The sequence below is a fragment of the Rutilus rutilus genome, assembly GCF_951802725.1.
Source record: "Rutilus rutilus genome assembly, chromosome: 6".
Taxonomy (NCBI): domain Eukaryota; kingdom Metazoa; phylum Chordata; class Actinopteri; order Cypriniformes; family Leuciscidae; genus Rutilus; species Rutilus rutilus.
Window position 1 is genome coordinate 7904130 of NC_140214.1, and position 26056 is coordinate 7930185.

Genomic DNA, 26056 nt, shown 5'->3' on the forward strand with positions numbered 1-26056 from the left:
TGAGGTTGGTGATGAGGATAACGATGTTGATAATTGGTTGGTTGTAGGTGAGGTTGATGATGAAGAAGATAAAGGTGGTGAGGTTGGTGATGAGGATAATGAAGGTGGTGATTCGTTGGCTGTAGGTGAGGTTGATGATGAAGATGAAGGTGGTGAGGTTGGTGATGAGGATACTGATGTTGGTGATTGGTTGGTTGAAGGTGAGGTTGATGAAGAAGATGAAGGTGGTGATTGGTTGGTTGTAGGTGAGGTTGATGATGAAGATGAAGGTGGTGAGGTTGGTGATGAGGATACTGATGTTGGTGATTGGTTGGTTGTAGGTGAAGTTGATGATGAAGATGAAGGTGGTAAGGTTGGTGATGATGATACTGATGTTGGTGATTGGTTGGTTGTAAGTGAGGTTGATGAAGAAGATGATGAAGGTGATGAGGTTGGTGAAGAGGATAATGATGTTGGTGATTGGTTGGTCGTAGGTGAGGTGGTTAATGAAGAAGATGAAGGTGGTGAGGTTGGTGATGAGGATAACAATGTTGATAATTGGTTGGTTGTAGGTGAGGTTGATGATGAAGATGAAGGTGGTGAGGTTGGTGATGAGGATACTGATGTTGGTGATTGGTTGGTTGTAGGTGAAGTTGATGATGAAGATGAAGGTGGTGAGGTTGGTGATGAGGATACTGATGTTGGTGATTGGTTGGTTGAAGGTGAGGTTGATGAAGAAGATGAAGGTGGTGATTGGTTGGTTGTAGGTGAGGTTGATGATGAAGATGAAGGTGGTGAGGTTGATGAAGAAGATGAAGGTGGTGATTGGTTGGTTGTAGGTGAGGTTGATGATGAAGATGAAGGTGGTGAGGTTGGTGATGAGGATACTGATGTTGGTGATTGGTTGGTTGTAGGTGAAGTTGATGATGAAGATGAAGGTGGTAAGGTTGGTGATGATGATACTGATGTTGGTGATTGGTTGGTTGTAAGTGAGGTTGATGAAGAAGATGATGAAGGTGATGAGGTTGGTGAAGAGGATAATGATGTTGGTGATTGGTTGGTCGTAGGTGAGGTGGTTAATGAAGAAGATGAAGGTGGTGAGGTTGGTGATGAGGATAACAATGTTGATAATTGGTTGGTTGTAGGTGAGGTTGATGATGAAGAAGATGAAGGTGGTGAGGTTGGTGATGAGGAGGATGGTGAGGTTGGTAATGAGGATAATGATGTTGGTGATTGGTTGGTTGTAGGTAAAGTTGATGATGAAGAAGATGAAGGTGGTGAGGTTGGTGAAGAGGATAATGATGTTGGTGATTGGTTGGTTGTAGGTGAGGTTGATGAAGAAGATGAATGTGGTGATTGGTTGGTTGTAGGTGAGGTTGATGAAGAAGATGAAGGTGGTGAGGTTGGTGAAGAGGATAATGATGTTGATAATTGGTTGGTTGTAGGTGAGGTTGATGATAAAGAAGATGAAGGTGGTGAGGTTGGTGATAAGAATAACGATGTTGGTGATTGGTTGGTTGTAGGTGAGGTTGATGATGAAGAAGATGAAGGTGGTGAGGTTGGTGATGAGAATAACGATGTTGATAATTGGTTGGTTGTAGGTGAGGTTGATGAGGATGATGGTGAGGTTGGTGATAAGGATACTAATGTTGGTGATTGGTTGGTTGTAGGTGAGGTGGTTAATGAAGAAGATGAAGGTGGTGAGGTTGGTGAAGAGGATAATGATGTTGGTGATTGGTTGGTCGTAGGTGAGGTGGTTAATGAAGAAGATGAAGGTGGTGAGGTTGGTGATGAGGATAACAATGTTGATAATTGGTTGGTTGTAGGTGAGGTTGATGATGAAGAAGATAAAGGTGGTGAGGTTGGTGATGAGGATAATGAAGGTGGTAATTGGTTGGTTGTAGGTGAGGTTGATGATGAAGATGAAGTTGGTGATGAGGATACTGATGTTGGTGATTGGTTGGTTGTAAGTGAGGTTGATGATGAAGAAGATGAAGGTGATGAGGTTGGTGATGAGGATAATGATGTTGGTGATTGGTTGGTTGTAGGTGAGGTGGTTAATGAAGAAGATGAAGTTGGTGATGTGAATAACGATGTTGATAATTGGTTGGTTGTAGGTGAGGTTGATGATGAAGAAGATAAAGGTGGTGAGGCTGGTGATGGGGATAATGATGTTGGTGATTGGTTGGTTGTAGGTGAGGTTGATGATGAAGACGATGAAGGTGGTGAGGTTGGTGATGAGGATAATGATGTTGATAATTTGTTCGTTGTAGGTGAGGTTGATGAAGAAGATGGTGGTGGTGAGGTTGGTGATGAAGATACTGATGTTGGTGATTGGTTGGTTGAAGGTGAGGTTGATGATGAAGATGAAGGTGGTGAGGTTAGTGATGAAGATAATGATGTTGGTGATTGGTTGGTTGTAGGTGAGGTTGATGAAGAAGATGAAGTTGGTGCGGTTGGTGATGAGGATAATGATGTTGGTGATTGGTTGGTTGAGGTTGATGATGAAGAAGATGAAGGTGGTGAGGTTGGTGCTGAGGATACTGATGTTGGTGATTGGTTGGTTGTAGGTGAGGTTGGCGAAGATGAAGAGGGGCTGATTGATTTAGATGGTGAGGATGTTGAAGATAGTGCCATGGATGGTGAGGATGACTGTGGTGTCTGTGATGATGGTGAAGCTGGTGTTGAAGATTGTTGGGATGTTGGAAATAGTGGCAAGGCTGTTGATCCTGTTGGTAAAGAGAATGATTGTATAGACGTTGAGATTGATGGTGAATCGGGACAGATGTGAATAATAATACATTATGTATTAATCTGATGCAGTCTGATTCATCATTAAAAAAAGAAGAAGAGTAAACTATATCAAGCAGGTTTTAGTTTGGATTCACAAAAAACTAAACACCACTGCCTTTGTACATTTTGCTACCTCTTATCGTGAACTGCTCGCTAGTGGTTAAACAGCAGTGCTTCTGTTGGGGAGCTTCTGGTTGTGACACCAGGTTATTTTTAAACAAGCATTGTAAGAAAACCAAAAAGCAAGTTTTAATTGTTTACCTAGAGTACCTTATCTCAAATCAAAACTACACAGCAACAGGGTTGCATACAAAACCTACTGTATTTTTTTGACTATCTTGATTTTCTTGATCAGTGTGTTGTGTTGAGTGTATTTAGTCGTACGCTGAATGCATGTCTGATAGTAGTCAGTACAGCAGTCTCCACTTGTGACACAGAACTCATCACAGTAACAATCCTGTGTACAACTGTCATTCCTCCCAGCACAGCAGAGCACTGTGGGTGCTGAACACAGGGCTGAAAGATACAAGACCCGAGACAGGGCAGAGTTGAGTGCAGCTCTTACAATTATCAAGACATGACAACATCATCAACATATACTTGGGGATCCAAATATAATGGATATATCAAAAGAAAACATCTTTTCACAGTTTTCAAATCAACAATTTTGGCAAGTTTTTTACCCCCAATTCCTTCCCCTTGTGGTGCACATTGCAGCTTTGGGGCTATCTGAAATTATACCAAAATATCTTCTCATGCAGCGAAGAAAGAATTCAAATTAGTGGCTCTCTTTTAAAGTTTCTGGTGCTTAAAAATACTATTTATATTTAAATTATATATGTATTAATTATATATATATATATATATATATATATATATATATATATATAAAAAATACTTACTTACCCCAAACTTTTGAACAGTATAGTGTTTAATGTTACAAAAGCTTTCTATTTCAGATAAATGCTGTTCTTTTGAACTTTCTATTCATCAAACATAAAAATGTTAATAACTGTTTTCAACATTGATAATAATGAGAAATGTTTCTTGAGCATCAAATCATCATATTAGAATGATTTCTGAAGAACCATGCGACACTGAATACTAGAGTAATGATGCTGAAAATTCAGCTTTGATCCCAGGAATAAATTACACTTTACTATATATTCACATAGAAAACAGCTGTTTTAAATTTAAATTGTAAATTGTGTTTTTATTTTTTATTTTTAATCAAATAAAATATGTAAAATATTTGTTGACATATTCCAGTTAAAGTTTTTACAGAGTGGAGTTTTGGATTCTCTTTTATCACTCCATAAATCAAAGTAAAATGTTATATAAATCAGGTGAATGATATACGAAACTTTCAGAAGCATAGATAGGAATAAAACTGGTAAGTCTGGTGTATGTATGTAAGTGCTTCTGAAGTGGAGAGAAAATGCCTTTTAAAGATGTGCAACTGAAATCTACAGACGCAATAGATAAAGTGTTATAAAAGAAACCGTTAAATGTAGGCTACCTTTGGATGTTTTCTTTCCACTTTTTTTAAGAAAGCAAAATAGGCCAAAATCTCAAAATTGACCAATACGTGAAAGTTTCTTTTTACCTATAGTTTCTCACAGAACATGTGTACACACATGGCAGGTTACCTGTACAGTGTCGTCTGACTTACCTGATGCCAGGTTCATGTTTCTTTGGTACAGGAGTAGAAAGAGAAGCCAGAAGTGGACAACTAAAACCTTCATCCTCTTCAGGTACGTGTGTCCAATTCAACTGACTTTCTTGCCATTTAACTGTGTTTTCTACGTGACCTGTTTTCTTGAGGCTACATACAGATTGCATCTTGCTCAGCAGGTTTTGTTGTATATCGCTGTAATTTGTCATCACGCATAATAGTCTGAAACTATGACAGGAATGCTGGAAAACAATTATTTTGTGATTTTGTTAGTTAAAAAAAGTTAAATAAGCAACAGGACCATCACAGGTTTTATTGAATGAAATTTAAATGTTTATTAAATGCAAGTCATAAACACGTTTGTCTCACATATTATGTGCAAACACACAAACACACAAAAACTTTTGACAAAAATAAGTTTGCTAGTTTTCAAATGATAATAGATACATTTTTGAAAATTAAAATAAGCATTTATAAGCATGGACATTTTGTGGATGTTCAAACATTAGTGGAACATGTTCATAGTTAATGTAATGGAGGAACTAGGAGACCTTGTGAACTTGAGAAGAAAATTCACTGTGACATTAGGGGTTAACACCTTATCTATAAAAAGCTGATGAGCATTTTGTTGTACATCATCATAATCATATAATGAAATGACTATGTTAGAGACTGTTATATATAACCGATACTTCCTTGGTAAACAACACCAACACACCCAGCTTCCTAAAGATCTTGCTAAAACTAGTGTGAGTGATTGATGAGTTATGATGAGGAGGAGGTCCATATCGACAGGTGCTGTCAGCTGATTGTTTGCCACGTATAAAGTAAGTATGTTTCAGCTCAAGCCTGAGTATGTTTTTTTAACAGCAAGGACCGCCTGCATTTCAAAGATGAAAGAAGAGCAATCATACAGGTGTCAATTATGTTTGTAGAAACTAAAAAACAATAACATTGGCCAACATCACTGGTTCCTAAACAGTCTAAAATTGCAAATCAGTAAAGGCTATTTTAACCTAAAACCTCTCTTAACCAATTCAAATGTGATGTAAAACAATGATGAAAAAAAATAAAAAAAACGCATACTAATATTTGTATTATAGGTGACTCACAATATTATAATCAAAAAGCATTTTTAGTTTGATTTCTAAAAACAGTTTGCATAATTTCACCTCATAAATGTATAACTGATTAACATGATCACATTTTAGTTTTCTGTCATATACAATAAGATAGTATATTATGTTTTCTTTGCCTGTTTAAAGGCATCTGGAATGGAAGCTTGTTTCCACAAAAAAAAAAAGAAAAAAAAAGGTATGCAATTGTGAAAATTTCCTGAGAAAAGTTTTTTCTCAGAATTGCAAGTTGCAATTGTGTGTTATAAAGTCAGATTTGCAAGGGGAAAAAGTCAGAATGGCAGAATATCTCTCTATTTTTGAATATTGAGATATTCTACAATTCTGACTTTTTTCCCTTTGCAATTATTACTATATACAAGTCTCAACTATCTTTTAAATTGTTTTTTTTTTTTTTTTCGTGGCGGAAACAAGCTTCCATAATCTGGTGTTCAGATTTTGATGTTGATAAAAAGTATTTAAGAATTACTCTGACAACTTATGATTAACTTATTTGCCGTTAATCAATTAATAATTACTAAATGAATCACTCTCACACATAAGATTGCGACGTAAAAATGTTGTGCATTTTCACATTTTATGTTGCAGCCTTATGCTAAAATGCTTTTTAATAATTTTTTTTCACATCAAACTACACTCCATACCCCATAATGAAAAGCAAAAACCAGATTTGGTAAGGCTGATGTGAAAGAAAAAAAAGATTAAGAAAAGCTCTCTACCTTCTTCTTGCTGTGCTCTTGTCATCTGTTGCTTTCCAGTTGTCTCCAAACTCTTTCTTATTTTTTACTTCCTCCCCGTTTGACATTATCATGTTATTTTTGAGTGTACCGTCAGCATTTCCATACGTGTCAGAGAGAGTGATCTCTGCAGAGTCAGAAAGAGATTTCACTGCGATGCTTAAGTACTGAAGTTGCATAATCCGGCTAAATCTATTTATTACTCTTAACACATTAGGTCACAGAGTAGGAACATACCACTACAGGCTCCTCTGTGCAGTGAGACATCATCAATGGCAACATCTGACCGGGCTGAGCTTCCTCTTCGCCCCTCAAAGATCACCTGATTGAACAATAACATAGATTAGTTATTATAGTGTTGTATGTTTACTTTACCATGTAAAACGTTTGAAGAACACTGACCTGGAACTTAACATCTGGTCTCAGGTCCACCTGTGCAAGATGCCACATGTTTCCTTGGTCTTCTCTCTTCCTCCACACCTCTTTGGCCACATTGCCATATTGCAGCAGATAGACGCTCAGTCCCATGGTCCAGCTGGAACCATGCATGTGGTACCAGAACTGAAGGCACTGAGGTCGAGGGTCAGCACATTGTGCACTGAGGAGACGGGCCGTGTCGCCATGGACAGCACTGTCACCCTCAATGTACATATAAAAACCACCTGGAAAAGAAGTTGTGCAGCACAGCTTTTGATTTGATGTAAAATAATGTCTATAACTTTAATGTTGAATATGGTAGATTGACCTCAAGATCTAGAAAACAAGACCTACTTCCTGTTGTGTGGTCAGAGGAAGGACCAGTCATTGATGTAGAGGTGGAGCCTCTGTGTCTTGTCCAATCAAAAACATCAGTTGCCAACAGAGTCCAAGCGCAAATGTCCCTTTCAAAATCACAGTTGATGCCACAAGCTGTAGAAAAGGAGCACATTTTATTAATGATTTCATTAGTCTCTGTCTGAAAACAATGGAAGATGCAGAGAATTAATCATGGATGTGTTATTTTCTGGCATCATCAGTCACAACAGAATGTGAACACACTGCAGTGGTGGATAGTGAACTTACACGCTGAGGTCTTTGGTATTTCTGCAGTTTGGATGGGTGCAGGTTGTGGCATTGTTGCAGCTGGTGGTAATGGGACTGAAGGTGGAGACACCTGATTTGGTAAATCTGAAAGATGTGTACAACTCTTAACAAATTAATTTGTAAAACATAGTAGTCGTTCTACTGAATAGGCTGACTTTCGATATTTTTTTAAATCTGAATGTTTTTTACAACGGTCCGCCAGAGAGTAGGAACATACCACTACAGGCTCCTCTGTGCAGTGAGACGTCATCAATGGCAACATCTGACCGGGCTGAGCTTCCTCTACGCCCCTCAAAGATCACCTGATTGAACAATAACAAAGATTACTGTAGATCTTTTTTTTTTTAGAGTGTAGTATGGTCACTTTAACGTGGATTATTCAAAGAAGAATAAGTAGTTCGTTTTTTACTTTTACTGACCTGGAACTTAACATCTGGTCTCAGGTCCACCTGTGCAAGATGCCACATGTTTCCTTGGTCTTCTCTCTTCCTCCACACCTCTTTGGCCACATTGCCATATTGCAGAAGGTAGACGCTCAGTCCCATGGTCCAGCTGGAACCATGCATGTGGTACCAGAACTGAAGACACTGAGGTCGAGGGTCAGCACATTGTGCACTGAGGAGACGGGCCGTGTCGCCATGGACAGCACTGTCACCCTCAATGTACATATAAAAACCACCTGGAAATGTGGATCAGGAGACTCTTGAGCAGAGAAATTGTCATAGATTATGTGCAACACAAATATTTATTTATTGATGTGAAATAATTATTTTATTGGTGGAATGACCTCAGGACCTAGAAAACCAAACCTACTTCCTGTTGTGTGGTCAGAGGAGGGACCAGTCATTGATGTAGGGGTGGAGCCTCTGTGTCTTGTCCAATCAAAAACATCAGTTGCCAACTGAGTCCAAGCACAAATGTCCCTTTCAAAATCACAGTTGATGCCACAAGCTGGAAGAAAGAAGCTAATTTAATTTACTATTTCATTACTTTCTTTCTGAAAACAATGGAAGATGCAGAAAATTAATCATGGGAGTGTTATTTTCTGGCACCATCAATCATAACAGAATGTGATCACACTGCAGTGGTGGATAGTGAACTTACACGCTGAGGGGTTTGGTATTTCTCTACGTTGGATGGGTGCCAATTGTGGCAATGGGACTGAAGGTGGAGCCACCTGGTTTGGTAAATCTGAAAGATATTTACAGTTCTTAAAACATTAAGTTAAGTACCCTTTTGAAAAATGGTAAAAACATAATAATTCTAATGAATAAGTTGACATGTTTTAAAGCTGAATTTTTTTTACAAAGGTCTGCCAGAGAGTAGAACATACCACTACAGGCTCCTCTGTGCAGTGAGACGTCATCAATGGCAACATCTGACCGGGCTGAGCTTCCTCTTCGGCCCTCAAAGATCACCTGATTGAACAATAACATAGATTAGATTAGTTATTATAGTGTTGTATGTTTACTTTACCATGTAAAACATTTGAAGAACATTAGGTAGTTCTCAAATATTTACTTACCTGGAACTTAACATCTGGTCTCAGGTCCACCTGTGCAAGATGCCACATGTTTCCTTGGTCTTCTCTCTTCCTCCACACCTCTTTGGCCACATTGCCATATTGCAGCAGATAGATGCTCAGTCCCATGGTCCAGCTGGAACCATGCATGTGGTACCAGAACTGAAGACACTGAGGTTGAGGGTCAGCACATTCTGCACTGAGGAGACGGGCCGTGTCGCCATGGACAGCACTGTCACCCTCAATGTACATATAAAAACCACCTGGAAAAGAAGTTGTGCAGCACAGCTTTTGATTTGCTGTAAAATAATGTCTATAACTTTAATGTTGAATATGGTGGATTGCCCTCAAGATCTAGAAAACAAGACCTACTTCCTGTTGTGTGGTCAGAGGAAGGACCAGTCATTGATGTAGGGGTGGAGCCTCTGTGTCTTGTCCAATCAAAAACATCAGTCGCCAACTGAGTCCAAGCGCAAATGTCCCTTTCAAAATCACAGTTGATGCCACAAGCTGGAGGAAATAAGCAAATTTCATTTATTATTTCATTAGTATTTTCCTTAAAACAATGGAAGATGCAGAGAATTAATCATGGGAGTGTTATTTTCTGGCATCATCAGTCACAACAGAATGTGAACACACTGCAGTGGTGGATAGTGAACTTACACGCTGAGGTCTTTGGTATTTCTGCAGTTTGGATGGGTGCAGGTTGTGGCATTGTTGAAGCTAGTGGCAATGGGACTGAAAGTGGAGCCACCTGGTTTGTTAATTCTGAAAGATGTGTACAACTCTTAACAAATTAATTACAAACCTTTTTGCAAAACGTATTAGTCGTTCTACTGAATAGGCTGACTTGTTATTTTTAAATCTGAATGTTTTTACTAAGGTCCGCCACAGAGTAGGAACATACCACTACAGGCTCCTCTGTGCAGTGAGACATCATCAATGGCAACATCTGAACGGGCTGAGCTTCCTCTACGCCCGTCAAAGATCACCTGATTGAACAATAACATATGTCAATAGATTAGCTCTAATAATTTAGTTTATTTTGAAGAAGATTATGTAGTTCTCAAACTTTTCCTGACCTTGAACTTAACATCTGATATCAGGTCCACATGTGCAAGATGCCACATGTCTCCATGGTCTTCATTCATCTTCCAGACCTCCCTAGCCACATTGCCCTCCAGTATGTGGACGCTCAGTCCCATGGTCCAGCTGGAACCATGCATGTGGTACCAGAACTGAAGACACTGAGGTTGAGGGTCAGCACATTCTGCACTGAGGAGACGGGCTGTGTCGCCATAAGTTGCGCTGTCGCCCTCGATGTACATATAAAAACCACCTGGACCAGGAAAAGGAGACATCTGAGTAAGGAAATGGTCAAAAATGGTACATTTTACAAGATGTAAAATTGTGAATGTTGACCTACTTCCTGTTGTGTGGTCAGAGGAAGGACCAGTCATTGATGTAGGGGTGGAGCCTGTGTGTCTTGTCCAATCAAAAACGTCAGTCACCATCTGAGTCCAACTGCAGATATCCTTTTCAAAATCACAGTTCATTCTACAATCTGTCAAAACAAAGCAACCATATAATTATCATGCAAAGCAGTTAACCACAGTCTGATCCACCAATATTATGCAGCATATGAACGCCTTTTTAAACATTAAAACTTAGTTCACCTATAAAGTGATGTCTGATTTCTCACAAATCCCTCTTACTTTTCAACCTCTCCCTTTTTGGTTGTGTAACGCCCACTTTTATCAGTTAATTCATTTCACATTAATATTCACAAGACACTTTTATGTTTTTATTGCATTGAAGATATACTGCACATTTTATCTGAAATAATACTCTGGATGTTCTCTGCAGTTTAAACTACAAAAACGTGTTCTAGAAAACTTACTTATGAATAATATTTAGTCCTGCCAAACAATTGTTCTCATTGAATATCCCATTTTACTTGGAAAAAACAACAACAACAACAGCGTTACAAAAGTAAACAGGGTTGTGCATCCCAGTGTTTTGCATGACTTTTACATAAACATTATAATAGAAAGTCTTACTTGGTTGGGGATTGATTGAGTTTGGAGTAGTCAGATGGGGTGCCAGAGTGGTCGAGTCTGAATCTTCTGTGGATGAATCTGCCAATGAGATCAAATCAAATTAACTGAAGCTTGCTTTGATCATGTAATATAAAAAATTAAAAGGATTATGTAAATAAATTAATATCCAGTTAACAACAGCATTTCTGAAGTAGAGTAAGCTAAAAAAAAAAAAAGACTAAGTGGTCACGGATCATGCCACACAACAATAATCAGATTCAAAATATGTTTATAGATCAGTCTGTAATAGATTTATATCTACAGCACTTACAATCACATGCACCATACTTTATTGCCACATCATCTATAGCCACATCTGAGCGTTGATTTGAGCCCCTGATGCCTTCTATGATGACCTGAAACAGTCCATATTAGAGTATTAACAAACAGTCTTTCATCCATCATGTTTGCTTATGCAATTCATTTTGTCCTCTGAATTCATTAACAAGTAGAATGCGTTGATGTCATATCAACACACAGTAACTTACCTGGAATGGCCGTTGTGGTTGGATTTCAACCTGGCCTTGGTACCAGCTGTTGCCCTGGTTGTTGTCTCTGGACCATATTTTGATGGCGCGTTTGTTCTCATATATGTAGAGGTTGAGAGACATAGCATTTGCCCGGCCGTACATGTGGAACCAGAAACTCAAACACTGCCTGCCGGAAGTGTTGCAGACAGGACTCATCATTCGGGCTGAGTCGCCATGGACCACACTATCCCCCTCAATATACATGTAAAAGCCACCTATATAGAACAGTCAGAGAAGTGAATGAGACAGTAAACCCAGTTTTCAGTTGTTTTACCCAGGTATTGACTGGGACACGGATCCAATGTCTTCATGAAATCTGCTCCACAGAATTCCAACAGAATCCCATAGTCTACTTCATATTTTATGAACCAATTTTCTCAGCAAACTTACTTCCTGTGGTGTGGTCACTGGGTGGTCCAGTGAAGTTTGATGGCGTTGTCCCTGACCATCTGGTCCAATCAAAACTGTCTTGGATAAGTTGTTCCCACCCACATTCATCCTGATCAAAGTTACAGCTCCACAGGCAACCTGTATGATGAGAAAGGAATTAAAAATTGAATATACACTGCTTGGCCAAAAAAAAAAAAAAAAAAAATCACTGTTTGGATTTAAATAGGCAGGAGCTTAAATTCATTGAAAGTCTTTATGATGTGCTGGAGTAGTACAAGATCTTGAGCAAAAATTGATGCAACTCTCAACATTTATTTCCATCAAGAGGTGCATACATTTTTGGTCAAGATCTTGTATTGTCAATGCAAGTGTCCATCACTCTGTAAAGTCTTCTCCAGCACATCCCAAAGACTTTCAATGAATTTACGGTCTGGACTCAGAGGTGCCAATTCATGAGTGAAAATGATTCTTCATTCTCCCTCAGTCCCATAGCCTGACTACGTCAGACTTCGTACTTCCGCTCAATTTCAGTTCGCTTCTGTACTCAGTCTGAGATATCGACCTGTCTTTCAGTTTTCCTCCGGCCTCAAAACAGCCGGCCAATCAACGAACAGAGGGCGGGCTGAGAGCCGCGACGTAGACGCTGATTGTACCGTGGATGCGTAGTTTTACTTCACATAATCTGCAAAAGTCGTTCACAGCCATGTTCAGTCCGGTATTTCGCTCGATGGTTTTGTTTTCGCATCATACATGTGTATAGGCTGAGTCGGTAAAAAAGATAATAAATCTTTTTTATTTACATAATAAAGAAAGAGAGAAAAACTGCTTACTTGCAGATAGTGGGGTTGATGTGGGGTTGTCTGTTGGTGGTGGTGAAGGATTGGCAACTGTATGGAAGCAAAAAAAGTTCAGAGATTTAAGGTTTCATTTGAGTTGTTACCTGACCGTTTTTTCATCTACTATACTGAAAGAAAGAAATCATTTAGCAAATTACTCCTATGTTAAATCAAGGCAGGGTTATTTATGTAGTACATTTCATACAATGATAATTGTTTTACATAAGCAATAAAGAAAAAAATATAAAAAGCATTGAAGACTAAAATTTCATCTTTTAATATTATTTTACTATTTTATATTATGTATTTTTACTATTATTCTTTATTAATATTCATAATCAGTTGTATTATCATATGGAGTTTTATGTGCATGAGTTTGAGTGTATGAGAGACTATAGATAGCATGGATGCATGTAAAGATCATATGTCAGAGACAGAGGGAGACAGAAGGGTGTGTACTGTAACATGTTTCCAACTGATGCAGATGTAAGCAACAAAGATATGTTCTTAATATGGAAGTGAATTGTGCCATGTGTTCGTATGACATATACGTTCCATTTTTAAAGCTTAAGCAACATACTTTGTTACCTTAAAAGGAAGCTGCTCTGTAATGTATATAAGCTCTATCTTACTGTACAACCTCAGAGAAACTAAGAGATGTGAGGGAAGAGAAACACGAGAACGCATAGACCTGGCATGAATGTAACATCTTCTGAAAGTTTCTCTCCTGACATATAAGAATAAAGATTTTTCTTGGCAAGATAACTGGTGTCCGGCCCTGTTAATCTAATAATAAGGGGAAAGACTAAATTCCAAGTCTACAAGCATGTAAATGTTAAGTTGAAAATTATTTTATAATATATTAAAGTGAAAAAAAGAAGCAAAAAAAAAAGAAGTGCAGCACAATGAACAGCTAAAATAAATAAATAAATATATTTTTATTCCAGATTTGAATAGGACAAATGTTTAATAAGACAAATATGATTTTACAATATGATTGAACAATACATAGAATAAAAAACTATGCACTTACAACAGAAGGTGTGATTTCTCCAGTCTGGCAGAAACACCTCTTCTATCTCACAAGCAGACACATAGTCCTCAAAAGAGGTGCAGAGCAGAGCCATGTCCCCCTGGGAAATACAGTAATCAGAAACGCAGCTGCTGACGTAGATCTGTGGTGGAACGAACCAGTGGCACTCTTTGAAAGCATCTTCAAAAAGTTCACTGCACTTTGTATATGCATCATCCTCCAGGTCTGGGTGACACGCAGGGGGGTCTGGAGAGCCATCACTGCAACTGTGAAAAAGGTAGGGGGGAAAACCAGTACATTATGTATTTAATATTACAAAGCTTTTTATAATAATGAATGGATACATAAATCGTTAATTAATTTAAATAGTGTGGCAGACGTTTTTATGCCCCTTTGTAATTGGCATTTGATGAATCAATCACCATCACATCCCCAGTTTAAAGGGATAGTTCACCCAAAAATGAAAAATAGCCCATGATTTACTCACCCTCAAGTCATCCTAGGTGTATATGACATTCTTCTTTCAGACGAATACAATCGGAGTTATATTAAAAAAATGTCCAGGCTCTTCCAAGCTTTATAATGGCAGTGAATGGATGTATATTTTTTGAAGTCCATCAAAGTGCATCCATCCATGATAAAAGAACTCCACCCGGCTTTAAAACTTTATCGACTAAAATAACTAGCTCCTGGCAGACGCTGTACGCATCGATTTACGGTGGAAGACTAACTCTTGACCTTGACGCACCACGTAATGACGAACGTGGAAGCGCAGAGGATAGAGCAGGACAAAACACCAGTCACGAATTAGAAGTCTAAAACGAAAATTTTAAGAGAAATGTCGGAGGAGCTTGAGTTTGTTGCCCAGCCCTGTTTGTTCGAACAATGAGAGGCGTCAAAGCTCACGCTACTCCTATGTCATACATCGTCAAGTGTTACTCTTTTGGCATAAGTCGACTTGCATACGTCTGCCGGAAGCTAGTTATTTTAGTCGATAAAGTTTTAAATATGGAAATTTTTCTTACAGGAACGCATCGCTTCACTTCAGAAAGCCTTTATTAACCCTGCAGAGCCGTGTGGATTACTTTTATCATGGATGGATGCACTTTATGGACTTCAAAAAATATACATCCATTCCCTGCCATTATAAAGCTATAGGAAGAGCCATGGCATTGTTTTTATATATAACTCTGATTGTGTTCGTCTGAAAGAAGAATGTCATATACACCTAGGATGACTTGAGGGTGAGTAAATCATGGGCTCATTTTAATTTTGGGGTGAATTATCCCTTTAAAGTAGCTTGGTAAATGAATCGTGAACGATTCATGACTGAATCATTCAAAGCGGTTTTGTGAACAGGATCAGCCAATTCATTACGATTACTTCACGAATCGGTCATTGCTACATCGCCAAGAAAAGCTCGAGTGAATGTAATTTGCAGAGAATAATAACTTAAATTTCGGTCCGTTTATCTCACTATCATATGGCTTTATACGAATTAGCCTATGTTGTTTTTTTGCAATTTGGAGCCTGAACGCCCCAGTAGGCTACTCATGATGAATGAACTATCCCTTTAAATCGTCAGGCGCAAAAATATTTGGAGTTTTTCCTTTTTTGTTTGCTTGAGGGGAACAGTTTGTCCTTTTTTTACGGATTCAACTGAATATTTTAGGACGTATTATGAATTATGTGAGGATTCAGTGTGAGCTCTTACGGCCAGTCACTGTCGTTGGTGTTCCAGCTGCTGGCGAACTTGTACGAATCCGCTACTGTGTTGCCGTCGGGTGTCAGAAAATCGTCAAACTGAGTTCCGGAGTAGGTGCCGCACAGGCCGCACAACACTCCTCTGTAGCGTTCATCCACCTGGACGAACAGCCTGGCGTTTCCAAACAGCAGCCTCAGACCGAAGTTTGTATCAACTTGGACGTAAGGTCCTGACTGAGACACAAACACAGAAGAACCAAACTCCACGGGGATGCTGACCTGACTACCGTTTACCTGGAGGGGGGAAGAAAACAAGGTGAGGAATTTTTCAGTGCATCTCTTGAAGCCTGTGAAGAACATGTCAGAAGTAAAAGAGAGCTGTATTTAGGACCATTAAGATGTACGATCACATATATTTTTTTATTAATTAGCATTATATACTTTGGTTACTGTAACTACAGTTACTGTTAGGCCATTTCCACATTAAGGTGGAATATGAAAATATATATATTTTTTGCATTACAGTATTGAGGCAACATAGGCTACTTAACCCACGGTTTCACAGACAAGGCTTAGGCCAAGTCCCAGACAAAAATGGATGTTTGAGGTACCTTAACTGAAAGCAGCTTGCCCTGACATATCTAGTCATATTTAAATGTTTTGTTTCAAGATGCATGAAATTATTTTTCTGTGTGTTTAAGTAAAAACAAGACTTCATCCCCCCGGTTTCATAGATGAGGTTTAAGCCTATCCCAGACCAAAATGCATGTTTGAGCTGTTTTAACTGAAAGCAACTTGTTTTGTCTCAAGATGCACACCAGTAATGTTGTTTTCTAAGGCACATTTATAAAAGCTACTTAAATGTCCTAATTGAACTAAGGCCTAATCCTGACTTAATGTAAGCTTTGTTTGTGAAACCAGGCCTTCATGTCTTAAATTGTCGTCACCATGGGGAAAAATGCAATGGTCCTAAGTAAGCTTAATTTTCTATATGGAAAATATAATTTCTTTTTGTTTTTCCTTGTGATTTTGGATTAAAATGACAAGTGCATATTTTTGAAAGGATATTTGTGATTTTCAGCTTTTAAGACTGGGGCAGTACAAAATTGAAAATGATAACAGATTCTGCCAAAATACTGTTTATCTATTCTACTATAAAATCATGATACATTTAATGTAGGATCTCCTTCAAACTGTCTAAGATGCTTGCAGAATCTTCTGTCATTTTTTTTAAATATTTTGTTACTGGCAGCTGATGCCAAGTTGGCACAGTTGTATTGTAGTAAACATAACTGGAGTAACTTTGGTAATCTGCTGGGAACTATGTTAGAATGGTAAATGTTTGATAATGGATATTTTATAATAGTCCCAATACATTGTCAATCATAAAAATGTGCTTAGATTTGTTAAAACTGGGTCATGCGTTTACTGGCACATTGTTTTATCTTTAATTTAAGGGCCAGAGAGTGTCGTGTTCCTGATAAGATCAGTTAAAGTGTCTGAGTCACAAAAGTGTTTGTGATTGAATACTTTTTTTTTTTTTTAAGTGACCGGTTTTAACCTGCATATCAGAAATCTGATCATGTCAAGCAGAAGTCACTATCAGGACACTCCTCAAATGTTATCATTTGAATTATGGCACATTATGTCATAAGCAAACATATTTCTTATCACTTACCTTTAAAATATGAACATTTTACTTACAGTAAACACTATTTATGAGTCATACATTCTAGATGGCAGCTCCTGACGACATTTTTTTCCACGAACTGCCCATGTATATCATGAAAGATTAGGGAAGTGCTACGTGGAGAACTATGTGGAGGTCTCATAAACTTCCCCTCACTGTACTCTAATACAATAGCTAGTTTGCTTGTCTGGATCTCTGATCATATCTTTCTTCCTCTAGTTTCCGATCACTTATCTAATCACCAGATGTAAATGTAAATGTTTTTTCTTGTTTAGATATTTGTACTGGAAAGCAAGACAAAATGACTGAGTAAGAAATTAAATTACTGTTGGAAGTTTCATTAAATCTTTTTGGAATGGGTAGTTTTGAGTTTGAAAGTTATTTTTAAGTTTCATAGTAAGCTGGAGCAACAATATCTCATTCCTCATGAAATGATTCCTTTGGTGTGCATATGTGCATACTCTTTCAAAAGTGTGTTAAACAGTTTAGAAGCAGATCTTCTAGAAGTGGTAAATGCTTCACTTCTCTCTGGGAGTTTTCCAAACTCCCTGAAAACTGCAGTTGTCAAGCCCCTCCTGAAAAAGAGCAATCTGGATAAGACCATATTAAGCAACTATAGACCGATCTCAAATCTTCCTTTCATAGGTAAGATCATTGAAAAAGTTGTCTTCAATCAGCTGAACAAATTCTTATGCTCGAATGGATACTTTGACAATTTTCAATCTGGTTTCCGTCCGCACCACAGCACAGAGACAGCGCTCATAAAGATAATAAACGATATTCGCTTAAATACTGACTCAGGCAAATTATCAGTGCTGGTACTACTCGACCTCAGTGCTGCATTTGACACTGTCGATCATAACATACTTCTGGACAGACTGGAAAACTGGGTGGGGCTTTCTGGGATAGTCCTAAAATGGTTCAGGTCATACTTAGATGGGAGAGGTTATTATGTGAGTATAGGAGACCATAAGTCTGAGTGGACATCCATGACATGCGGAGTCCCTCAAGGCTCAATTCTTGCACCACTCCTGTTCAACCTGTATATGCTCCCAATGAGCCAAATAATGAGAAAGAACCAAATTGCTTACCACAGCTATGCAGACGACACACAGCTCTACTTAGCCCTATCGCCTAACGATTACAGCCCCATTGACTCCCTGTGCCAATGCATTGATGAAGTTAACAGTTGGATGTGTCAAAACTTTCTTCAGTTAAACAAAGACAAAACTGAAGTCATTGCGTTTGGAAACAAAGATGAAGTTCTCAAGGTGAACGCATACCTTCACTCTAGGGGTCAAACAACTAAACATCAAGTCAGGAATCTTGGTGTGACACTAGAGTCAGACCTTAGTTTCAGTAGTCATGTCAAAGCAATAACTAAATCAGCATACTATCATCTGAAAAATATAGCAAGAATAAGATGCTTTGTTTCCAGACAAGACTTAGAGAAACTTGTTCATGCTTTCATCACCAGCAGGATGGATTATTGTAATGGACTCCTCACTGGCCTTCCCAAAAAGACCATAAGACAGTTGCAGCTCATACAGAACGCTGCCGCCAGGATTCTGAGCAGAACCAGAAAATATGAACATATCACACCAGTCCTCAGGTCTTTACACTGGCTCCCAGTTAAATTTAGGATTGATTTTAAAGTATTATTACTGGTATATAAATCATTCAATGGCCTTGGACCTCAATACATTGCAGATATGCTCACTGAATATAAACCCAACAGATCACTCAGATCATTAGGATCATATCAGCTAGAAATACCAAGGGTTCACTCTAAGCATGGCGAGTCCGCTTTTAGCTATTATGCCAGCCGCAGCTGGAACCAGCTTCCAGAGGAGATCAGATGTGCTCCTACTGTAGTCACATTCAAATCCAGACTCAAAACACATCTGTTTAACTATGCATTTACTGAATGAGCACTGTGCCAATGTTCGTCCGACTGTTTGTACTGTATTTTATTTTGTATTCTTCTAAACTGTTTTAACCATTCTTATTTCTTTTTATTATTTTAATTTCTTCTATGTAAAGCACTTTGAATTGCCATTGTGTATGAAATGTGCTATATAAATAAACTTGCCTTGCCTTGCCTTGCCTATGTGCTATGGACATTTGTTAATAATGAGACTTAAAATGGTTAAATGCGCATGGTCTATTTGTGGTGTAACTGAATAAATAGTTTTAATATAAACAGTGATAATATGGCCAATTCCTAATGAATGACAAAAACAAGACACTCACATAAACCAGCTTGTTCTTCCCGATGACAATGTGTAGGCCTTCCATGTCAAGAGCTACAGAGTTAAGAGAGGAAGTTGCAGAGTTGTTCCGTCCCTCATTTCGTGCGGTTATTGTGAACTGGGTGTCAGTGGACCCACAGGTCTTTGCTATTGTGTAGTTGCAGGTGCCCCAGAAGGAGTAGGCCTTGCCATCGAAAGTGATGTAATGGGGGTCACCGTAGACACTGCAGGTCACCGGACTGGACCGGAAACAACCTTTGACACCGTCTTTAACCATGCACACTTCATCAGCCGTGCAGGAAGCAGATGAACAGTGAATGTTCCCACGGCCCAAACACTGGCACTGTTGCTCACATTCACCCTCCATAAATGTCTCACTGATCTGGATAGGACAGGATTAGAAAGATTTATGGACACATATACAAATTAATGATTTATGGACAAATAAATATACATGGCTAAGCTTATTTACCGAATAATGCTGTCCATTAGCCCAACATCCACAGTCTTTAGCTAGCACACATGCTCCTCCGCTGAGTATGAAGCCATCGTCACACTCGCAACGCTCCTCACATATCCCACAAGGCCCTGCGGTGTCCAGGCTGGAGCAGGTCTTGGGACAGCCACTGGCACAGGCGTTATGGTGGCTGTGTAGGCCACATGACACAGCTACAGCAGAAACCAGAAGAATCAAACATAATTCATCAAAAATAAACGTACAGTACGTTTCCCAGGGCCTTGTTAGATTTACAGTACGTTTCCCAGTGCCTGTTGGATTTACAGTACGTTTCCCAGGGCCTTTGTGGTTTGTAATGGAAAGTTACGGGTCAGCTGGTGAAGGTGTGGGAGAATATTAATTAATAACCAGTGAGTAAGTCGAGTACTTCTGTGTGGATTATTAGGTGGAGACTAGACTGCTGATAGGTCTGAGATAGGCCTTTTGCTCAACAGTGGCTTAAATCAGGTAGTCTGATCTGACACGTCAAGCCTTAATTTATATTTATGATTTGCTTAACAATACTGGCAGTTCTTGAATTGCTTGTCTGTATTCTTGCCCATTGTTTCATAGACTTGGGTGGAGATGAGATAATAAGGCTTTAAAGCAATATTCAAGGTTAAATGCATTTTGATAGAGCTCAAGACCCGTTTCACACGTGCTGTGCATCAGTTTTCTGCCTATTTTAAGATGTGAAGGTTAATTTGTTAAAAAGTTTGTAATATATAAGTTAAATGCATCAATCTGAGGCAGTTTAATAGCAAAATTAAGAGCTCCATCTCCTTTTTTTGTGACCAAATTTAACAGATAAAAAATTTACTCAAACCTTTTTTAAGTTGTGATTATCAGTCCTCATTACATTCACACTGGTGTTTTTAATCAAGCAGTTTGAATATATTATTATTATCTCTAATAAATGATTAATGAATATTTCTAAATAAGTATTAATTATTTTTTATAGCAACCAACGATTGATTTTGCTGCATTCACAGTGAACTAAGATGTTGAAAACACTGGATACTTGTGTGAACACAGTGCTGTGCTTCACTCTGAAACAAGGAGCATGACAGACTAGGTGCTTTTTTAATTAAATTGCAGCCTTTTGTGATTTGAATATCACACTAAGCCATTTCAAAATGTTAATTTTAGGTCATTTGACACATGCTTTGCCAAAGAAATGGCGCAAAACAGGTAATTTTTTATCTTATGAGAAGTGGAGTTATCCTGGAGTTTTTCAAAGCATTCCCTTCTCTGTTATTATGAGCAAAAATTTAGCAAAAATCTTCTGTGTTGTACATCATAATGTTGATTTGAGCATAATGCCTAAATTCACTTGCAGTATAAACAAAGTAGTATAGATATATTTATAATATATTATATATATATAATATATTTATTGGTTAACACCCATTAAAACAATTATTGGCTTATTGGACATAATATTGGTTCTTGCTAGTGCACTTTTTACATGGACCATTTAAAAAGACAACTTTAGAGATCAAATAATAATAATAATAAACCGATTTAACTGATTTACTGATTTTAGTCAAGTTTGAGTTTTATTTATCCTAAAATGTTTTTTTGTTGATAGTTTTAGCAATTGTTGGCCACTTACGACAGAATGTTGAGTTCCTCCAGTCCGCAGCAGAGATCCCAACTTTGTCGCAGGTGGCACTGAAGGCCTCAATGGCATTGCAGAGTGCAGCAGGATCTCCGTGAGTTGTACACATATCGAACATGCAGTTTTGGAAGAAACTGTCTGCATTGAGAACAGATGAGCATGCTGAGAATGGTCCCTGTCTGGATGCCAGCAGACCGCAGTACAGCTCGCTGGCGTACTGCTGCTCCTCTTCACCTGTGCAGACCCTAGGCAGGGTGGGCTCATCACACACGCTCTGCCCTAAAACATGAGCATCCTGCACAAGTGACCCGTCTACGACCTTCAAGTCGTCTTCGGTCTCCTGGTTGAAGTTGCCGCACATGCCACAGATTCTGTTCGAGTAATGGCTGGGGATGATCACTTGAACAGCACCGGAATGCATGTAGAAGACAGACATTTTGAAATCTGTCTGAAGGACCAACGCGTCTCCCTGGGCATTAACCGTAACTCTATTTCCCTTCATGAGTAGAGGGAGATCCTTCCAGATCCCATTAACCTGATTAGAACAACAATAGAAGGTGGTTAAGACAAAAATGATAATCATAAATTGTGGTTAGCGGTTGACCGATATATTGCTAAGGCCGATATATCGGCTGATATTTGGTATTTTTCATATGCCGGCATCGACTATTTCTCTGGACACGCACAATCGACAAACCTTCAATCCTTGATTTCAAAGTATACTGCGCTAATTATCCAGTTGGCCACTATGTCGTATTCATGTCATATTCAATATAAAATTATCGTTACCAGGTCTTTACTTGAGAAAATATGATGCCCAGTGCACACAGACTTACCAGATTACTGAGTGCACTGGTTAGGTACATTGTTTACTTCCATTTTATCTATTTACATGTGAAAAATGCTATAGGATTACAGAATCAAGATGTTTCAATCTAAAGATTACATGTTTATTTTTCAGATTTTTTTATGTTCAAAATACTGTATATATTTTTTTAAATAAATCATTTTCAATTTCTTTCTTTCTAATTCAGTAAATATGTCAAATAAAATATAGATTTAATTCCAGAAATTGTTATGCATGTATTTTTATTATCTTTAAATTGACCAAACCCAATTTCCCCACCATTGACAGAATTTTCCGCCATTTATGAGACAACGCTTCCCCGCCATTGATGGAATTTTCCGGCTTTCCGTGTTTTCGCTATTATGCCTCTTCTGAAAGAGTAGATAATCTTAGCTCAAAACACAGGCAAAAGGAGCAGAAACAAGCAATAAAAGCATAGCTTATGCTTGTTTTAGTCTTTGAAAAAAAAAAAAAAAAATTCAGGTTTTTATTCAAAATATTGCTTTTTTTTTAATGAAATTTAACATTCAAGTATTGGTAAAAAACAATGCACAAAACTAGAATGATTTTTTTTTTTTTTTGAAAAGTAGAGGCTCTGTTCTTTCTTTTGATGTAATGCATGTTCAGATATTCATGCATCAAAATATTCTGGGGGCCATTATATTTTAGTGAAAATGATCAAAAACGCTGGCGGTGACTGGCAACTTAAAAAAAAAAAATGCTGACGGGGAAAGAGTTAAATGTGATATGTATCAGCTTTATATCTCTAAATATCTCTCTAAGATATCGGCATCGCTATTGGCATTGGTCATTAAAAAAAAAAAAAAATCAATATCGTTCAACGACTAATAGTGGTTGATCGCTCACCATGACTCTGCTCCTCTCTGTCCTCAGCATGGCCACTCTCAGACCACTTATGTTGACATTCACCTGCTGAATGGAGGAGACATGCGAGTCCCCTTTTCTCTCATTCTGCACCTCTACTGCAAACTCCGAAAGCAACCCTGAAGCATCGCAGACCTTTGACAAAACGTAGGTACAAGGACTTTCAAACTGGAAGCTGACCCCATCAAAAGTAGTGTAATGTGGGTCAGAGGCCACATGGCAGATGCCAAAGGTGTCGTTGGACCAGGGGATGTGAGAACAGATGAGTTGCTCATCAGTGCAGGTGCAACGAGTGCTTTCATCAGTCCAAAATGTAGCTCTTCGCTGACATTGTGGCCCTGTGGATGAGAGTGGCGTACTGCACTTTACTATTTCACAAAGGATAATAAATGTGGTGATGAAATATCTCAGCGTTAGCCTGAAGATGTCTTTATGTTGCTAAATGACATAATTCTAGGTCAAAATAATAATGACCCTACCGCATTGTCCCCTCCGGATTCCTATTCTGTCAAAGGCAGTTTCCTCATCCTCATGCCGTCCTTGTGATAGCTCAAAAATAACCTGCCAGAAGCACAATTACAGTTGCAGTGAGTAACACTGATTCTTCAGTGCTCGCAAAGACCAAAATGTACCTATTACATTTGTGCACATTACTGTGCTCAAATGTAATAGGTATTTTATCACAGATGCTCATGCTTTCTTATCAAACAACTCACAGAAATTCTTGTAGTGCTTTAAGACAGCAGACAGCTTATCATAGAGCTCATACGCGCTAAAAGATAACTCTTGGAGGTTTTTCCAAAGGGATCCCACTTAATCAGTCTTCATTAGTGAATTGTGTTATTTTTATATCTTTATTGTATATTCCCCCCAAAAAAATTACAAGCAGAACCACTAATAATTTTGCACTCAAAACTATGGAGCCCCTAAAGGGACATGGTGATGGAAAAAAATTAGATGGGAGGAAAAATTAAAAGCCAATGTTTTTGCGTTCTCACAAATTATTTTTGCGTTCCCCCGAGAAGCTTTGCGCTTGCTCGCAAAACTTTTGCGAGGGAATGCAAAGGGTTTGCAAGCGAATGCAAACGTTTTGAATGTTTTTTTTTTTTTTTTTCACCACCATAGCCTTTTAGGCGTTCCGTACATTTGTGCACAGATGCTTTCTGATCAAACAACTTGCAGTTATTTTTGTAGTGCTTTAAGATGGCAGACAGCTTATCATACAATTCAGACTCCTAGAAAACTCTTGGTGGTTTTTCAAAGGGATCCTACTTTATCATTAATCATTGGTATTTGTATGTTATTTTGTATCTTTATTGTATTTTATCTCCAAAAAATGCTCACTGGACACCAGCCATTGATGAATGTTGGATTCATTTCTATTGTCCGGTTTCCACTGGCATTACTGTGCATTTTCACTGTTTAATTGATTAAGTTTGGTGGTTTTGCTTGCATACTTTTTGTATACACAGTAAAAATATGCAAATTTGCATTGTTCTCTAAAATGTTTCAAACAAACTCTAACCTTTTACCATTATCTGCTATCTTTCACCATAAAGATGCCCAACACCTAAATCTGAATCTTTAAATTGCTCTACCTGGATGTTGTCGGATTGCTTTGTCAGAGGGATGAGAACTTGTCTCCAGTCTCCACTGCTAGAAGTCTCCAAGGTCCAAATCAGTGTCTGCAGAATGTCATCCACTACCAAAACTTTGAGTTCAGAACTCTTCTGGTTGGGTTTATGGTACCAGAACTCCAGACAGGAGTCTTCTGAGATATTAAGAAATCCACTCTTGAGACGAAACGCACCAGATGAACTCACGGGATGGAGAGAGGTTTCCTCTGTAGCACATAGACAAAAAGAAAAAACATGCATAAATTTAAGTGATTTAAAAGAGAGCTGCTAGGTTTTTTTTTTTCAGCGAAGAGTTTTACCGCCTTTCAAAGTTTGTGATTTACCCCTTTGCCCTAAGTATACTAATACTTTAGTTTTACTGCTTGGTTTGACAGGTATCCTGATGCATTGAGCTGCTTATGTGGGCTGTGCAAGTTTGAATGCGGCTTGCGTTGTTACCTCCCTGTGCATATAGGTGGAACTCAACAAACGCCAAAGAAACTGCCGTTTCATTGTCAGTTTTTCATTAAACATTGAGTTGGTCATGCTTTCATTACATTGTGGCAAGCACAGGCTGTATTAGTTATGCATTTAGTTCATAGATTGGAAAAGCATGCTGTCATAAAAATTATCATCACCCGCTTCCATACTAAAAGCTTACATGTGCCACAGGTTAGACTCTGATCTGAACTTTGTGTTTTGTGAATTCTAGCAGTTTAGCAACAGCGTCACGATCAAGTGGTTGAATGCGGTGCCTTGCATACTTGAAAGTCAAGTTGAAGAACATAATTTGAGGAATAAAGAAGTTTAAAGAAGCTCTGCTACGTGCTGTTAGAAACCTATTAACGGCTGCTGTTGTTGCCACAGGTGAATGGATTGGCAGTAAACACCAGCGAATAACACAAACTACAGAAACTGTCTCTGCAGCAATTTCATCTCAGCAGTATAATTACCTGTTGCCGTCTGAACGCTGATGGGTCCCTCAGAGGTCCAATCACAGGATGCTGGCAAATCACTGCCAAAATCACACTTTGCGAAATAATCTACAGCACAAGAGGGAAAAGTGATTAAATGGCGATAAAAAAGAGGAGTGAGAATAAGAACCTAATCGAAAACAAGAAACAAACCAACA

At 38.4% G+C, this 26056-nt stretch overlaps 2 protein-coding genes across 2 annotated transcripts; both read right to left on the bottom strand.

The window, feature by feature from the left end:
• Nucleotides 1–4872: 4872 nt before the first annotated feature.
• On the bottom strand, nucleotides 4873–8335 carry LOC311291261 (MAM domain-containing protein 2-like). Its single transcript, XM_084410183.1, has 9 exons — nucleotides 8217–8335; nucleotides 7823–8082; nucleotides 7621–7705; nucleotides 7383–7487; nucleotides 7092–7229; nucleotides 6723–6982; nucleotides 6558–6642; nucleotides 6303–6447; nucleotides 4873–5327 (listed from the first exon to the last, which is right to left on the bottom strand). Exons 1-9 carry the CDS (start codon nucleotides 8248–8250, stop codon nucleotides 5291–5293), a joined length of 1149 nt encoding a protein of 382 aa, XP_084266309.1. The 5' UTR covers nucleotides 8251–8335; the 3' UTR covers nucleotides 4873–5290.
• A 122-nt stretch (nucleotides 8336–8457) lies between these two features.
• LOC311291461 (zonadhesin-like) lies at nucleotides 8458–24843 on the bottom strand (the record flags this gene model as incomplete). Its single annotated transcript, XM_084410496.1, has 20 exons — nucleotides 8458–8594; nucleotides 8737–8821; nucleotides 8929–9188; nucleotides 9298–9435; nucleotides 9589–9693; nucleotides 9833–9917; nucleotides 10008–10264; nucleotides 10352–10489; nucleotides 10986–11063; nucleotides 11296–11380; nucleotides 11513–11769; nucleotides 11945–12082; nucleotides 12775–12831; nucleotides 13814–14079; nucleotides 15528–15811; nucleotides 19461–19841; nucleotides 19932–20128; nucleotides 21571–22111; nucleotides 23291–23646; nucleotides 24834–24843. The coding sequence occupies 20 exons, from the start codon at nucleotides 24841–24843 to the stop codon at nucleotides 8458–8460; spliced, it is 3855 nt and encodes a 1284-aa protein (XP_084266622.1).
• Nucleotides 24844–26056: the final 1213 nt, after the last annotated feature.

Coding starts and splice junctions, on each gene's coding strand:
- LOC311291261 (XM_084410183.1), bottom strand. CDS start 8,250: ATGACTGGTCCCTCCTCTGACCACACAACAGGAA. Junction 7,488..7,620: donor GCACAGAGGAGCCTGTAGTG/GTATGTTCCTAC, acceptor CACATCTTTCAG/ATTTACCAAATCAGGTGTCT. Junction 6,643..6,722: donor GACCAGATGTTAAGTTCCAG/GTCAGTGTTCTT, acceptor TTGTTCAATCAG/GTGATCTTTGAGGGGCGAAG.